General features: G+C 34.9%; 1 protein-coding gene across 3 annotated transcripts in view; it reads right to left on the bottom strand.

Moving 5' to 3' along the window:
* Window positions 1–19,110, bottom strand: part of LOC150108816 (uncharacterized) — a 285,940-nt gene that overhangs the window by 46,821 nt on the left and 220,009 nt on the right. For all 3 annotated transcript variants that reach the window (XM_090403463.1, XM_090403478.1, XM_090403471.1), the window contains one exon: window positions 13,887–14,083. In XM_090403463.1, coding sequence (XP_090259589.1) covers window positions 13,887–14,083 — 197 coding nt within the window. The remainder of the gene's footprint in view (window positions 1–13,886; window positions 14,084–19,110) is intronic.

Here is a 19,110-nt window from a genome sequence, read left to right as displayed (position 1 = left end):
CATATGCAGATGACAGGATTTTGACTCCCAGAAACTGGTATTTTTTTATCACATAAACAAGTCCTATAAACGCACATATCTACAGACATAACACACTTACGGGATGACGAAGACAATGGGAAACCATCTGCTTCTTCTCTATGTTCTAATAGATTTCACGGGATGATATGAACACAGATAGATAAGAAAATAACTATTTATTAACTTAGAAGCTAATATCGCTGGTATTATATCCAGCATCTTCAGAGCACACAACACAGTTTGTTACAAAAGCAAGACAACCACAGTCCCATGTAACCGTGGGGCTAGTATAAGTAATTGCAGCGTGCAACACAAGACTAAAGTCCTAATATGGCGCCATCTAGTTAAAAAATAAAAAAAAAAGTTCAAAGTTTTGAAATAGTAGTCCAAATGATAGTCTTAGAAAGTTTTAAAAAATAAAATAAAAGTAATAAATATTAATTTGGTCTTAGGATGACTGTCTCCCAAATCTTTGGTAGATTTATACAGCCATACTTGTTAAGGTTTGGAGTATGTTTTAAGGCGTCTGTTGATTCCAGAAACAACCTCTCTGACTTGTAGAAGCATCTGTGCATTATCTTTGTTTCTTTCAATTGATCCTGTGTGCAGGGGTATCCAAAGCATGGTCTGCCAGACCCGACTTGCCATAGCGAAAGTGTCGGATATATATATGTTTTGTGTTCACTGAGGTGGATATCCACAGTTTTTCCTGTTTGTCCGTAGTAGGCTTGATGGCAAGAACAGGGCACTTCATAGATTCCTGTGATAAAGGAGTGCATTTGTCCTTAGGTGAACGGATGAGAGTTGCTAATTTTACATAAGGTGTGAATACTGTGCGTAGTTGGTGTTTGTTAAGCACCCTTGATATCTTTTCAGATGTGCCTTTAATGTATGGGATGGTGATAGTTTTGTTGTAGTCTTTTGTGGTAGACAGAGGGAATTTCTGGGTAGCATTTAGAATGTTATCTCTCTTATGGGGATTATAACCATTGGTTAAGAAGGTGTGACGTAAGTGAGAAAGTTCAGCAGTGAGAGCAATGTCATTGGAACAGATTGCTCTAGCTCTATGGGTTAGTGTTTTTAAGATACCATATCGTTGAGAAGGGTGATGGTGTGATTGTTTGTGTAAGTATCTCCCTGTATGTGTGTGTTTTCTATAAACTGAAAATGATAAGGAACCTTCTGGAAGACGTGTGATCAGCGTGTCCAGGAAGGGCAGGCAGTCATTGGCTTCTACTTCCATTGTAAAGTGGATTTTAGGCTGCTGACTATTTAGATGCACTAAAAATGTATTCAATGTGTCTGGGCCATGTGGCCAAATAGCAAACACATCATCAACATAGCGTAGCCAGAGAATAGGTTTGAGAGTGGCTGTGTTGATAGCTAATTTTTCCAATGTTCTATGTAGAAGTTGGCTAAGGGAGGAGAAAGGGGGACCCCATAGCTGTCCCATCTAATTGTTTGTATATTTTCTTTTCCATGTAAAATAACCTGCCTGTACTGTGAATTTAAATAGCTGAAATATATCTGGGGGAAATTGTGAATTTAGTAAGTTAAGTGTTTCAATCAGTGGTACATTAGTGAATAATGAGGTGATACCAAAACTCACCATTAGGTCTGAACTATTTAAGGTGTGGTTTTCTAAAATACTTTTTAGGTGGGTAGAATTTTTATCAAAATAGGGAGAATTGTTTGTGTAAGATGTTAGTAATTTGGCTAAATGTTTAGCTAGTTTATATGTAGGACTGTTTATACTATCTACAATAGGACGCAAAGGTGTACCTTGTTTGTGTATTTTAGGAGTACCATATATTCTGGGTGTTTTAACGTGCAACGGTTTGAGTTTTTTGACAATTTCTTTTGGCCAGGAAGTGACTTTGTTCAGTAACTTGCACACTTTATTCTTTTGTGAGTTGTTTGGATCTCGATCTATGATTTGATATGTAGACCGGTGTTGGAGCAGTGCATGCATTTTGCTTTCATATTCTGTTGTATCCATTACTACAGTGGCGTTTCCTTTGTCTGATTTGGTTATTGTAATGTGTTTATTATTGCTTAGTTCTTTTAGAGCTATTATTTCTATATGTGGGATGTTATTTTTGGGAGGCTTAGAATGGATAAAGATATTGGCCACGTCTAACGTAATATTATTGGCTATAACTGGAGGCAAGTCGTAAATCCCGCGTTCAACGGAAGCCATTATTTGGGTTTTAGGCACATCTTTAGGAGTAACGGCAAAATTATGTCCAAGACTTAATGCACTCGTGGCCTCTTTGGATAAGGTTGTCGAATAAGTTCACAACGACGCCATCTTGATGAAATTCTGGCCGCTGCGTAACATTGCGTTGCTGGAGGATTACCGTGAAATCTATTACATGTCAGACGAACACATAAGCCTATCCACGCGTATAAATATGCTTCTTCTGTAATTATTCTCTAGTAAAGTAGCATTGCTACCTCACCAACAATTCGGTTGTAGAGAGAAGAGGATAAAGGGAATAATAATTATCAGTCGTAGTAAGTATTTTTAATTAGAAACGTAAGTATTCCATGCAATGAAGTATCCATGCCGATATACTTCAATTTGCAAAACACCGATATTCTAATGTAAAGGGTATAAAAGATAAAAATTGATAATAATCCCTAGTGAATTTCATGAAAACAATGTTTTGGGAATACATGTAAGATACTTTAAAAACAAAAGTGCTGCTTTTCACAATGAATTCTTTTCCATTTTCGTTTCCTATAGTAAAATGATCTAAGGCAGTGTTTCTCAAACTTCTTTCATGTGTGGCCCATTACTTTTTGTGGCGCCCTTCACCTCCTTGCAGTTCTTGTGTTGAGACACTGACAAAACCCATAAAGGTTAGCAAAACAAAACAAAAAACCTAGGAATTAATTAAAAATTTTAAATATTCATAAAAATGTAAATACGTCATCAAATCTTTAGAAAATTGTATAGTTCTGGCATCACTGCACAGACCGTGGAATCGTACCGGCTTTTCAAAAACATTCACGATTTCATCACGAAGTCTCGAGTGTTCTGTAAATACGGCAATAACACTGCAACAGTGACCAACAGTGAGAAGTCGATGGTCGATATTATTTTACTCCTAATCGAAACGACTATGATACACGGCATAGAAATAATATTTTCTAGTGTAGAAAAACAGAAGAATTTTTAATTGGACGTAAGTGGCATCTGATGACTGTGTAGCGAGGTTAACAAATTCAGGTTCACAAAATATCACTCCTAAAGTAAAATCAAGAAATGACTGTATGCAACAGAATTTAGAATGGGGTTTTGCAAAGACTGAAATTAATGATGAAGAAAGACTAGCTATGTGTTATTTGTACGAAAATTTTGGCGGCTGATAGCATGAAACAGAATAAACTTAAAAGAGGTTTGGAAACAGTTCATAAGGATTATGTTAAAAAACCTCGAGAGGTCTTTGCAGCCAAACTGAAATGATTTGAAAAGCAAACATCTAGCATTAAAAAAGCTTTGTCTGTAAATGAAAACGCTTTATTAGCTTCTTATATAGTTGTATATAAAATAGCTAGGCGCAAAATTCCCGACGCTATTGGAGAATACCTAATTCTGAAAGCTTCGATTGATATTGTTGGAAAAAAAGCGTGGAGAAAATTTTACTAAACAACCACAGTGCGTACCAAATGATATTATTGTTCGGCAAATGTGATATATGTGAAGATATGCAGCAGCAGCAGCAGCAACTTTTGTCGACGAGTTGTGAACAATTATTCTCAATTCAGCTTGACTAGGCAATAGATAGCAACATGGATTGCCATTCAATTACTTATGTTCGATTTTGCGATATATTATCAACAGTTGAAGAGTTATTGTTCTGCAAACCAATGGAAAGAAGAGCAACAGCAACTGAATTGTTCAGAAATATTGTTGAAATTTATGTTGGAAATTATGTTGAAATTCCAACAATTCAAAAATGATGTTGGAATTTGCACTGATGGTAGTCGAGTTATATCTGGAAGGTTTAAAGGTTTACTAGCCCTTGTGAGTAAAAAATCCCCAGAATGTATTTGTACACATTGCGTGATTCATAGAGAAGCGCATGCTGCAAAGGCAATGATTCCTATTCTAAACATTGTGTTAACAACAGCGATAACCGTGGTGAATTATATAAAAATGTGTCCCTTAAAATTTTGACTCTTTTTACTGAGCTTTGCAAAGACGTGATGGAGCAGAACATTCAGCGCTACTAATTTACTGCGAGATAAGATGGTAATCGCAGAGAAACTGGTTACAACGTGTTTAAGAATTAAGAGACGAAATAGAAATCTTCTTAGAAGAGGAAAATCAGGGAGAAGCAGAGAAAATTAGAGCTCACTTATTTGTGATAAAATTGAGCTACTTGGTGGACATACTCGAGAAACAAAATATATTAAACCTGCAACTCCAAGGAAAAAATACACATATCTTAGAGATGAGTGACAAAGTTAATGCATTTTGTAAAAAAACTAGAACTATGTTACAAAAAGGTAAAGCAATAAAAATTACAAATGTTTGCAAATCTGGATGAATTTATCAAAACCTACAAGGCAGAAGAGCAACACATCAAAGTTTTATTTCCAACTATTGACGAAGAATTTTAGCAACTATTTTCTAACCGACGACAGCATAATAGCAATGTACGAGTGAGTTAGAAATCCATTTCGAATTACTCCTGATGGTTTCTCAATTGACGAAAAGCAACAATTTATAAACTTCATGTCAAGTGACGAAATAAAAAAAAAAAAACAATTTGCATCTAAATCGCTCAGCGTTTTGTGAGAGAATTTCGTGCACTTTTGCCATTTCCAACATATTATCTTTATGAAATCAAATTTTCTGCAGTGGCTGTCTTAAAAAGAAAATTTAATCTCAGTTAAATATAAAAAGAGGACTAAGAGTATCAATTTCGACATGCATCATATGAAAAGCTTTGCTCCGAAACACAGTCCGAAAGAAGGCATCGTTTTTATATTCATTGTTATTATACAAGTAAGCATATAAGCTGGATTTAATTGGTCGGAGATATATACAGAGATATAGCCTATTAGCTTCGCCGACTTTACTGTTGGCTTCGTCTGGGCACACAAAAAGCAAAAGCAGCTTGAAACAGAAACGAGCTAAAGTATCAGGGAATGTTATATACTCCAAGATGTTTACAGAAAGCAATCTTGTCCTTAGGTAACCGTAACAAGTCGCGAACTTTCTTTATTGGTTTGAAGGCTATCATGGACATTATCATGAACATACTTGATGGGGAAGTCAAACGAACGTAAGGTACTTAGATTAGAACAGCTTAAATGCAAAAACGCTAAACTTCTGAATCAACTAACGTTCTTAAAAATTTCAGAAACAACAATATTATTCCCAAATTTTTACTTATGACAGAACGGTTGCACTCTAGAAGAGCTAACCAAATATATTTTAAAACGTCTTTAGAGTTATTACGCCAAAGGATACAATGCATTAGATTTGCCTTGAGCCAAGTGGATTCGTCATGTTTTCAGTTACCCGATGTGATTTCTAACAACCTAGACGCTAACCTATGATCTCAATTAGACAGCATGATTAATGATAGTTTTAATCGGATATTTTTGAATTCAACGCAAAAAGATTAAACGCTTTATATGAAAAAAAAACTGTAACTCAAGACCAAACCTTCCAGACAACAAAGTTGTTTTCAACCTCTCCGACCACACCTACAGAAGTCAGTATCCTAAAGAAAGTTTTTAACTTTGCAGTCGCGCCAGAGTTTATCCCGAAAGTAGATTTTATGTGCAGCTTGGTGAAGGCACTTCATTTTTTACCTGAACCGGTTGCTAATGATTAGAGGTTGAAGACTGTTATCATCCTCTCATCTTCATGACCACCAAACAAGAACATCACCCCCTTCAGAAAAAAGAGCACTAATGAATATAAAGAAAAATGAATAAATAATTATCCTCAAGGCAGAAAAAGGAAACTCTACCGTCGATTTAAATACCACAGATTATAATTATATATTAAAGTTCTCGATTGCTCTCCGACATATCCACTTATTGTTAATTAGACTCAGACCCTCATTTGGACGAACTATATAGAAATAAACAACCTATGCAATATGAGAATTGGCTTACAGATCTTAAAACGAAATTGAAGTCATTACATCCGTTAACTCCACGATTATATGGTTCACCGAAATTCATAAAACAGGGATACCTATTCGTCCAATAGTGCATGGGATAAATTCCCTACTTACTTACTTCCAAAATATCTACCTCGTCTTCTAAAAGCTCATATTCGTAATACAGACATGTATATCTGAAATACACAACATTTCATTGAAAAGCAAAGGAATATTGCAATATCAGAAACAGACATTCTCGCTGGCCTAGATGTAGTTCTTTTGTTTAGTATCCCAGTAAATGAAGTAATAATCATCATAGACAATCTGTTTCCTCAAGACGTCCCTCAAATTTATTGACATTGCCTCAATTCAAATTACTTCAAATGGAATGGGAAAATTTATAAACAACTACCAAATCTTGCTATGGCTAGTCCTCTATATCCTTCATGTGCGGACTTATTTATGGAAAGGTTTGAAAAAGGCATCCTGTCACATATGGATCCAAAACCAGCAGTATGATGGAGATATGTCGATGACATTTTCATCATATGGAAACATAGTGAAACAGATCTATTTGATTTCCTAACTACAATAAACTTTTACTTAGAACTCGTAACGGAAAGAAATTTACCGTTTGTAGACACATTAATTACAAACCAATCGGATGGCACTATTGATTTAGAGGTTTACCGCAAGTCGACTTACGCTGGCCGCAAACTACATTTTTCTTTATCACACCATATTTCACAAAAGTTGAGTACTATTCATATCCTGCAAAACAGGGCAGTTTGTATCATAAGAGATGAAAAAGTTTTAACAGACGAATTAGATCTCATCTTCAGCACTATTAACAAATAATGTTTATCCAAAAAAAAATTGATAAATAAGTTAGGTATTGTATCTGGGAAAATTCCCATGCTACTCCTCTTAAACACTATTATTATTATTACGGCTATTATAGCCTGTTTTTGTTTAGGAATGTCCCTTATTTTAAATATATTGGCTATTTTCACTCAAAAATGTTTATATACTGTATATATATATTATACGGCATTATCGGTGAGTATTGAAGGCAATTATAGCAGAATAAAAGAGGAGGAAAAAATTTGTACATACCTTGTTTTGATAATAGGATGTCTTCAAATCCATGTTCCTGCTGAAGGTTGTTTATAACAAGGGGGAAGGGCGCGTGGGGGGGATGTTTTGACGCGAGAAGAATAAATTGGAAACCCAAGTTTATTTTAATAATATATATATAAATATATATATATATATATATATATATATATATATATATATATATATATATATATATATATATATATATATATATATATATATATATATATACAGGGTGTTCGGGATAAATTTGACAGTTTCGTAAGGAAAAAGAAAATCTTCTTTGTATCTATTAAATTTAATGAATTGACAAAAAAACATTACAGGCAGAGTTAATTACAATACTATCAACAAGATTTACTCAAAATAACCACCATTAGCATCGATCACAGCTTCAATTCTGCTTCGGAACCTCGAACAAGCTGATGCTACAGTCTCCCTGGGAAGGGCCGCAAAAACTGTTTTAATTTTATCCATTAACTGGGCTTTTGTATTACTGGAAGTGCGATTGGTGTCTTTTTCAACTGCGCCCCATACAAAATAATCCATGGGGTTAAGGTCTGGGGAGTTTGGAGGCCAAACATTTGGACTGGTGAAGTCGTAGAAATTTTCAGACAACCATTTTTGACTTTTCCCAGAGGTGTGGCAAGGGGCCGAATCCTGCTGCCATACATACGGCCTACCATTGGCTACCCTTGTTATCCAGGGCTTGACTACAGTTAGCAACTCCACGAACAAAGCCCGAATTCCAATGCCAGGGTTCTTCAACACCTGTTCCTGCAGATTTGCGAGGAATTCTGCTGTACGAACGCAATCAGATCGTCTGCTAGGGATCTTTCTTCTTGCTACATCCTCGTAGTCACCATTGCAAGTCTCTAGTTCATGCCTGATTGTTTTTACTGTATTCAGGGAGCATTGGGCAGCAGTCGTAATATCCTTATTTTGATGGCGGGCACGAATCATCATGATACAAGTTATTCTCTTCCATGATTCAGGTGGGTTCCAGCTATCCATCCTTTCTGACATCTTGTATATGAATGAAGAAGGGTCCAAACTTTTAAATGAAGAGAAGTGTGTGTTAATACCTTTAACTTACGGAAAAATATAATTAATTATAAATATGTCAAATTTATCCCGAACACCCTGTATATATATATATATATATATATATATATATTATTGTGTTTAAGGGCGTTTTTTTGGAGGGGGAAGGGGAAGGGCTTACTTATGGGAAAACTAAGGCAGGGGAGAACGTTAACGGGGTGCGAACCGTTTCGTTCGACTGACCATCATCGGAACATTTTTGGAATGAGTGTCATGATGTCATGACTGCAAGTTGAATCTGCCAAATAAGGGCATTTATTGTCGCTAAATGGCCGGAGGCGTGGCCTGATTTGTAAGTTGTGGATCGTCCAAGATTCGGAAATTAGGTAGGGTCGGTGGACGTTGATTGAGTTTTCAGCGCATTTTATGACAATTGTTTCGGATATTCTAATTTTCGGAATTTTTTGACTAAAAATAGCCAATGCATTCATAAATAAGTTGCTTTTCTCCAACCCCTCCCTACAACAAACTAAGGAAACTAACTACTGGTTTTCCATTTCCATTCCTTTTCCTTGCACAGTTTCACAGAAAATTGAAAACCTGCTAAGACCTTATGAGATCCAAGTAGCCTTCAAACCAATAAAGACAATTCGCAACTTGTTACGGTCACCAAACGACAGAATTGCTTTCTATAAACATCCTAGAGTATACAACATCCCCTGCTCTTGCTGTTTAAATTACATAGGACAAACATATAGAAGTTTAGAGATAAAAAAAAGAACACATCGGGGATGTCAACAACAACAACAACAACAACAACAGAGAAGACAATTGCGGTTTAGCTCTCTATTTTTCTAATGCCAATCACAACATTGAATTGGATAAAAGTAGTATGTCGTACTTAGAAGAAGACTTTCTTACCCTGAACATCGAAGAAGCTGCAGTAGTGGTCCGTTCAAGAGGCAGCCTTAACAGAAACTAAGGAATGGTACTTGGTGACATCTGGAAAATACTCATAAGATCACTCAGCACATCGGAGTTCAACTTTGCAACCAATTACAGAATGCACCTGTATGCTAACATACACGCTCCATGCGTGTCAAATAACGTTTTATTTGAATTTTGATAATATTTAGCATTCGGTTATGTTTCAGCCTTAGCTCCTTTCTATTTTAAGCTGTTTTGTTGCCTTTTTGTATCGCTAGCTAGACGAAGCCATCAGTAAAGTTGGCCAAACAAGTAGGCTATATCTTCGTACATAACTCCGACCAATTAAACCCAGTTTCATGTTTACTTGTATATTATTCAGTGGTCGAAAATAATATTATCATACATTAAATTGTCATTGTTTAGTTTTAATTACAGTAGTTGCTCGGTATAATTTGAAATATTTATATGTTCCCATAAGTGTAACTAGTTTATTCAATATAGTGGATTCTATGCACGTTATTATTTTATTTTCAGAATGTATTTTATGCTTTTGTTTTAATATTGTTTTTATATCAATAAATAGTTTCATTATATGTAATTCATTGCCAGAAAAAAAAATTAAAGACAGATGTATCTGGTAATGGTAAATCGTAAAAACCGTCACGTCGCACGTGACGGTTTTTCCTTTGATTTCGAGTTTATTGGTCTTCTTCGCAACCCCAAAAGGCAACGCGTCCAGTAAGTTGAAAATTACTACTCTTAGGTTACAATATGTATTTTGCATGTGCGTCTTGTCTGTTTTATGCTTTGTAGTATATTTGTTTTATTTTTTAAAAAAATAACTGTCTGTTTTCTCATCCCTGCTTACTTTCTTTTCCATTATTATAATTTATTTGTATTAACTCAGGTCAAGAAATGAATCAGTAAACTAAATCTATACCGTACGTTAAGCAATACATTTCCAATCATCAGCTTAATTCGCTCAATCACTGAAAAAGAAACACAAAATGTTTTATTTTGTAAATATCTAGATTCATTGACAACTTGATTTAAAAAATATATAATAAAAGAAAACAATTTATTCTTCTAAAAATTGAAAAAAAAAAAAATAGAAATGTTTTAAGGCATTACTTCAAAAGAACAGACATTGTAAACTGAATTCTTTATTCGTACAATGCCCTGCAGTTGCGCGTCTGATGAAGATGATTTAATTTGTTCTACGCATTTCATTGCCATATTTTATTTTAATTTTCATTTCAATCATGAAAGAAAAAAAAAAAAGACTGATGTATCTGGTAATGGTAAATCGTAAAACGCGACGTGACATTTCTGTAAGGCATCGAGGAAAGAAAAGATTAAAAATTCTATCAAGATGAAACTAAAAATAATTTATTACTAAACAGAAATCGATGACTGAAGTTATTAGTTCAGCGTAGCGCCTAAACCGTTAACAAAACACTTTGTTAAGAGTTTAGAGGAAGATCAGAGGAAGTGAGTGAGTACTAAACAGATTTCTAATTCAGGACAAAATTGAAAAATGGGTACAAAATCAAAGTTAAAGTATAAGACAAAAACTGTGGTCACACCCCTCGTATTAAATGCGAAATAAAATACTATTTATTTTGCGTTTATTTTTCAATTTTGTATTTAAATGTTAATAAAATCATGTTGATATTTTGTTACGTTTTTGTTTTTAATTTTATATGTAGTGATACTTATAGCTTAGTGAAACTTTTGTTTCAGTGTGTGTGTGTGTGTGTGTGTGTGTGTGTACGCGCGTGCGTGCTGTTTCGCATTATCAAATGTATTTCTTATTATGGATAGAAGTAAAACAGTTTGAAAAACACTGCTATAGTGTATATACCTAGATGTATTTTTGGAGGTGCCGTTTAAGTAGTTTGCTAAGGTTTACTCTGAGTCAGTATAATAATAAAATATATAGGAATTCAGATTAAAAACGTATCAGAAAACTTGAAAACATGATCATTTATGAAATGAAAATCTTTGAACGATGTTTGACTTATTTACCTCTGTTTCTATTATTCTTCAAGGACAGCAGTGTCATAAAAATATCTGTTGAATGTCCTCGAAGGCAAGTTGCAGTTGACAAGAGGAGGATTAATTTAAGGATAATGATGAGTAAATAAATATGGGTGTATTTATGGGGCTGAGTAGGCGATTGGTGTAGTTTGCTTAAAAAAAAGGGGATAAAAGGTAACTCGGAAAGTAATAAAGTAATAAAATAAGAATATAAGTAAAAATATACATAAAAACTTTGAAAAGAAAAGTTAGAGATTTTTGAATCATAACGATCTGTTTATTGTATTCAGTTGAGCAGGCCTTGGAAGAGAAGACAGCATTCTAACTTTTCAAGGATGTCAGTAATCGGCGGACGCTGCGCTAATGGAAAATGGGAACGTGTTGAGCTAGTTTGAATTACTGCCGAAGTAACCGATCTTGATTAACTGGATGTAGTTTTTTTAATCCGCTTTGCTTGTTTTCCGGCAAGAAGAAACAAAGAGTCTGAGAAGAAAACCTTTCCATCCTCGTATGAGATAGGCTAATTTCCCTTTAGATGGAAAGCCTTGATAAAAGCTCATGGCAGCTTTGATAAACGTACAATGCTGAAGTTGATTTGTGCAGATTCTTTAAATGAAGTGATGAAGTGTAGAATTTTTCTTTTCTCAGTTTCTGCAGTTTTCTAGAAAACAGGATTAGAATGGAGGAGTATTTTTTTTCGCGTATGCATTTGCTAATAAACAAATGGAATCCTTTATGTATCAGACCCATGTTTTTTGTATTTAACTGTGTTCTAGATTAGATTTTTCTTTCAGATCAGTTTTATGTTTTGGAGTCGACAACGTGGTTTTATAACGTTTGACTAGAAGATCATAGGCCATAAGTTTTACATAAATATCTTTCCATACGTAAATAACTACCACGTAAACATGTTTCTACCGAATCGACTTTTTTTGTATGTCATACATTCCTTTTCAACAATAACATATGGGTTTAAATTCGCACATTTCGCATAATAAATGGTGTCTAAATAGTACATAAATGAGGGAAAGGAAAGTGAAACGTTCGTTGCTAATAACTAATATAACACCTGATATGAAATGTAATGGAATAAAAATCATGACTTTGCAGATAAAACATAAAACATTTTAAAAACTACATTTCATCCACTTCTGAATGACGTAGATTAGGTGCTGATATACGGATGCCAACAGTGACATGAAATTTTACAACACGGTTGCTTTTGATGAAACTGACCCTGATTTACTTCTCCTTTACTGTAATTGTGTAATTGGGCACTAGCACCGTGAAATTTATCAAATGGAATTATTAAACCCTCAAAAACTAAAACCATCAAACCTCAAATTGAAATGTCTTACAGAAATAATGGAAAAAGAATTGCGAATTGATGGGACACCCAAAGTGGGATTAGAAAATCTGAATTCTCTAATGAGATCGATTGGCACAGCAATCGGCACAGCAACACACCCCCACTGACATGGCCTCTGTAAAGACTACCACCTGTAATTGCAGGCTTTACCAGTAAAGTCTGAGAGATTGCATCCTCGCTGCAAGCAAGAAGGCAAAGAAAACAACGTCAGTCCTCAGTAATAGGCAACCGTCAACTGTAGTCTACATAACAGAATACCGTAACCTATATTACAGAAAAGTATTCTACCAAACAAGGATAACCACAACAGGATAAAAATCCATAAAAGTCCTGCGAATCCTTGGTCCATCGACTAAGTAATCCCAGGTCTTTATATGAAAAGACGAAAATGCTCGTATTCATGTAATTTCAAGTGATTCCGAAATAACCAGTCTCCCAATGTAGTGCTTAATCACCCCGCCGCTTCCTTTCAGAACTATAGAGAGCAAGTTTTACGTTATATTTTTACACCAATTTGGCTACAATAAATCTCGCCGAACACAATCAACAGGAAAACGTTAAGTGTGTTGTATTCTAATCTTTAAATAATTGGATATTTAAATTTTATACAAATGTTGAACTCAGCATATTACACACTAATACAAGCATAAAGAAATACTGGCTTACACTATCAAAACTGGTCAGCAATCTCCTGTCATATATCGATGTTCTAAGCTTGACCGAAGTTGAAATATGTGATAGAAAAGGGTCTGCGTATAACAATAACGACTATCAGTTCTACACATTATGTAGATCATAAAACAAGGGGAGGGAGGCAGTATAATCGAGCTTTTAAACGAAAAGCACAATCTGACAGAACCATAACTACTTTCTAAACTGCATGAACGTTTGGAAATGCCGACTAATGACAGACACAAACACATGATAAATGAAGTATACAGACCCCCAAATATAAACCAATTAATGAAAGTAATATAAGAAGGGTGTGAGCGAAACCATTAGAAGTAGGGTTTGGGGCATGGAGAATGGTGGGTGAATTGAATACGATGCGTGAGATTGGAGAAACGGTGAATGTATTTAAGGGATCGTATAATGAGTTGTGTTTGTATGCAACAGTGGGACTTACCCGAAGAGCTTTTGTACTGCATAGTTCTGGCGATAATATCATGTGATTTACCAGAAAATAATGAAGATATGCAATGCGCTCTTAAACTTTAAAGAAACCTTACCTGTCTTTCGGTAAGACATAAAAGTGTTGCTAATTTTTTTCTCTCTGGAGGAGACAGATACTTTTGGGATTCAAACATTTTTTCAAGTTCACAAGTCTGATCACTAGAAAATCGTACTTGTCCACCTTTCCTTTTTTGTTGATTTCTCTGAAGAATGTGGTTCCACATTATTTTCCCCTGTCCTTCATTGTTTTTGCCTAGAAGTAGACATCGTGATGAAACCATAAAGATTTTTGTAATATCTATTACAGTTTTGTATTACCATAAATTTTTATTTTGATATTTAAAAATAAAGTTCCTCATAATCACTTGCAATACCGAAATTAAGTGAAATCTCTGAAAACTACCTGAAATTAAATATTAAAAATTGAAACCTCCTATAAACTAATGAAGTATAGAAAGATATATTTGCCTATCTTTATTTTTCAACATTTTTTTCATTTTAAATGGCATTAATTCCCTATATTAAGAGACGGGAGTTAAAGGAATTAAGAATAAACTGCTGGAGTTTGAAAGAATAATTATCAATAAAACTATGACTTCATTAATTCACTGCTTAACATTCTTCATGCTATCAAGCAATGAATTCCACTTTCTAACCATTCTCCATGCTAAAAAATGCCACTAACCACCTAAATCCCCAAAGTACCTGTCATAAAGAGAATGGAAGGGCTGATTACAGGAGGTTATTGAGGAGAGTGCAAGGTGCAAGGTAAAATTATAGTGGGAAAGGGTGTCAGCGTGTTGTCGAGATATGACAAACAATGATGAGTCGAGAGGAAGAGCCAAAATCATGAATGGTATGATGGCTGAAATGTATGAGGAGAAGGGCAGTGTGTGCATATATGGCATGCATTTCACGAAATAATGTAATTATACAGATTTGACGGATTGCATTTGAATGACTTCGGGGTGCTTGAACTGGAAAAACTGTTGCTAGGTACAAGTGCAGTGTGTGATGAAGTAATTGATCAGAAGAGGTCAAATAAAAGTTCAGAAGAAAGTTATTAAAGAGACTGAAGTGCTTGGCAAAGAAAAAAGTAGCAGTGTGCGAGATGAAGACAGCACAGGAATCTAAGAGGAAAGCAGAAACCGAAGACGATAGCGCGAACAGGAAGAAATAGTATAGGGGAATGGAAGAGGGAAGTAGTAGGGAATGTATGTATGGGCATGAACAGCATTGGAATGGATTAGATCAGAATAGATGAAATAGAAATTGAAAGAATAACTATGAATAAAACTATGCCTTCATTAATTCACTGTTTGACGTTCTTCATGCTAACAAGCAATGAATTCCACTTTCTAACCATTCTCCATGCTAAAAATGATACTAACCACCCAAATCCCAAACGTACCTATTGTTGTTGGAAAATGTTAGAATGTTAGAAAAATGTTGGAGAAAGCAATGTTCGAAACATTATAAGGACCGCTGAGTTATGTGATTTGTTTTTTAATGCGCGGTGGGATTACCGATATTTACATACACATATACAACATATAAATATTGCAGAAAGATGTTGAAAGTTTCTTTTCCACTTGGATAGACTATAATAAATTTAGTTTAATCCTTTATTCAAGTGTAAGCAAACAAAGTTTACGCCTGAAGTATCTTCAGTACTGAGGCAACTCGTAGCAAACGTGAACCAAGCTCTCATCACTCCCTGTCTCAGTATCTCTCATAATGCAAAGCACATTTTGCGGACATGTATAATGCTATGCATTTAGGGAAGGGCTACTATCAAGACCGGTTTCCCTGTTTAAGCGCGGGGTAACCTCTCCAAAAACTCGTGAGATCCCCGAGATTATCCAATAATGAGCGACCCGCAGGATAAAAAATTCAGAAAGTCAGCGTTGTTCCCCTCGATAACATGCTCACCCTGCCACTGAGAAGAGCTCTGGGAACCGTTTGGCTCTACACTGTGGCAGACACTCCCATCACCGAGCAGAGCCACTCATTTGAGGGGAAAGAGCAACAGCCGCGCCTCGGTTAAATTCACAGGCATTGTGATTCATTACCACTCCATTTAGGCACTGGGTGACAGCAACAGTCGAGCCTTAGTTAAAACTTCATGGACTACAGCATTGCCATTCATCACCCAAGCTTCATACCAGTTTTCACCTTTATTGAGGTCTCGTTAGTGGGAGCCAGAACCAGAAGCGGTGATACTAAGGCAGAGCAATGGAGAGGTCATATTTACAAATACGAGTTGCCAAAAGGTGTACCACCTTATTATTAAATTATTCTGGATTTAGAGAAAGATGTTGGAAGTTTATTTTCCACTTGGTTAGACTATGATAAATTTAGCTTAATCCATTATAAACTTTATAAACCTAATAGGTATTCTTCCAACATCTTTCTCTAAATTCAGAGTAATTTCTGTTTGGCAACTCGTATATTTAAATATGACCACTACATTTCTTCTGCCTTAGTATCACCACTTTTGGTGATATCAATATTGATGTCATTTTTTGATGTATCAAAAAAATTTTTGATGTATCAAAAATTTATCAAAAATTTTTTGGTGTATCAAAAAATTATTGATGTATCAATATTGATACATCAATAAAGGTCGAAACCTGTCAGGGTGGTGGCCCTTCCTTTAATGTATAGCATTATACATGTCTGCAAGGAGATGTGCTTTGCATTACGAGAGATACCGGTACAAGGAGTGAAGAGATCTCGGTACACCTTTACTGCGAGTTGCTTCTGGTGCAAACTTTGTTTGCTTACACTTGGATAAAGGATTAAACTAAACGTATTATATACATATTACATTTACAACATATACATACAACATTTATATATTACATTTACATATATATATATATATATATATATATATGTGGCGATTAGTTTTTACTCGGTTGTTATACATTTCAAAAAATAGATTTAATGACTCCAAGACCGAGATAACATATAAAGATTTTAATGATAAATACTACTAGTTTCGGCATATAGCAGCCTTCTTCAGGTATTTATAAAGGAAAGGAATACTAATAAACATTGAATTATTTAAATAAACAAACTGGAAATTACAGGTACAAATTGCCTCACATAATCGATACATAAAAACGTTGTATTTTTCAAGTTGTTCCAACTGGCGTGCCATTGTTTGTTGCAATTGTGCGTGCAAGTTCACGTGAACGCCAATATTGAATAACTGCAGCATGGCTATCTGGGATGTTATAACTTAAATTATTATTTAAGTGGACCGGATTCAGTAGGATTTCCCGTGATTCTACGATTTTTCTTTCAAACTCATCTTCACAGCGAAAAATATTTTCTGATCTATTCCAGCATACAGAGTGGCTTTGTTGGTCATCATTAGGATTATTTGAAAAAAGAACATGACTGGATAAAGCAGTTGCATGAGATCTTTTGTATGAGATGTCTCTCTTATGCTCTTCTATGCGTTGTTCAATAGATTTGTTAGTTTGACCAAAGTATGGGATATTGCAATCACACCACAATTTATATACTCCAGGGTACTTAAGGTTGTGATGAGTAGGTTTTGGATGGCTGATTAGAGAGCGGATTTTTGGAAGTGTGGTGAAGAAGGTCCTGATATTATATTTTTTAAGGACTTTAGCTATTTTCTTAGAGACTGTGCTAATGTATGGAATAGAGATGCTACCTTTAAAATTAATAGTCTCTGTTGTGCACTGCTTAGGAGGGTTCAGAAGAAGTTTCTTAATTGTTTTTTCAGAGTATCCATTTTGTTTAAAAATAAGAGTGAGGTGATTCATTTCTTTTTGTAGTTCATCTTGTTCATTTAAGAGAGAACGTGCTCTGTGTCCTAAGGTAGATATAATTCCAAGTTTTTGTGGTGGAAAATGATGAGAAAGATTATGCAGATATCTATTGGTATGCGTAGGTTTTCTGTACATAGAGATTTTTAATCTTTCAGAGTATCGTGTAAGCATAACATCCAAAAAAGGTAAAGAGTTATTATTTTCTATATCAGCAGTAAATTTTATATTAGGATGTTGGATGTTTAGATGACGAAGAAAATCTGTGAGAGCTGTGTGCCCGTGATTCCAAATAATGAATATATCATCAACATATCTTTTCCAAACTTTTGGTTTAAATGAGAAGGAAGATATGGCTTTCTTTTCAAAGTCTTCAAGGAAGATGTTAGCTAGCACAGGGGACAAAGGGTTGCCCATTGCCAGGCCTTGTTTTTGTTGGTAAATGGAATCCTTATATCTGAAGTAACCAGAATGAATGCAATGTTTTAATAAAGTGAACATTATTAACTTTATTATTAAATTTATTAAAACATTGCATTCATTCTGGTTACTTCAGATATAAGGATTCCATTTACCAACAAAAACAAGGCCTGGCAATGGGCAACCCTTTGTCCCCTGTGCTAGCTAACATCTTCCTTGAAGACTTTGAAAAGAAAGCCATATCTTCCTTCTCATTTAAACCAAAAGTTTGGAAAAGATATGTTGATGATATATTCATTATTTGGAATCACGGGCACACAGCTCTCACAGATTTTCTTCGTCATCTAAACATCCAACATCCTAATATAAAATTTACTGCTGATATAGAAAATAATAACTCTTTACCTTTTTTGGATGTTATGCTTACACGATACTCTGAAAGATTAAAAATCTCTATGTACAGAAAACCTACGCATACCAATAGATATCTGCATAATCTTTCTCATCATTTTCCACCACAAAAACTTGGAATTATATCTACCTTAGGACACAGAGCACGTTCTCTCTTAAATGAACAAGATGAACTACAAAAAGAAATGAATCACCTCACTCTTATTTTTAAACAAAATGGATACTCTGAAAAAACAATTAAGAAACTTCTTCTGAACCCTCCTAAGCAGTGCACAACAGAGACTATTAATTTTAAAGGTAGCATCTCTATTCCATACATTAGCACAGTCTCTAAGAAAATAGCTAAAGTCCTTAAAAAATATAATATCAGGACCTTCTTCACCACACTTCCAAAAATCCGCTCTCTAATCAGCCATCCAAAACCTACTCATCACAACCTTAAGTACCCTGGAGTATATAAATTGTGGTGTGATTGCAATATCCCATACTTTGGTCAAACTAACAAATCTATTGAACAACGCATAGAAGAGCATAAGAGAGACATCTCATACAAAAGATCTCATGCAACTGCTTTATCCAGTCATGTTCTTTTTTCAAATAATCCTAATGATGACCAACAAAGCCACTCTGTATGCTGGAATAG

Source organism: Typopeltis vanoorti, chromosome 2 (assembly GCF_054136105.1).
Source record: "Typopeltis vanoorti isolate ZY-2024b chromosome 2, IOZ_Tvanoo_1.0, whole genome shotgun sequence".
Classification (NCBI taxonomy): Eukaryota; Metazoa; Arthropoda; class Arachnida; order Uropygi; family Thelyphonidae; genus Typopeltis; species Typopeltis vanoorti.
Note: the sequence above shows the minus strand (reverse complement) of the source record. Positions and strands in the feature narration are given on the sequence as shown.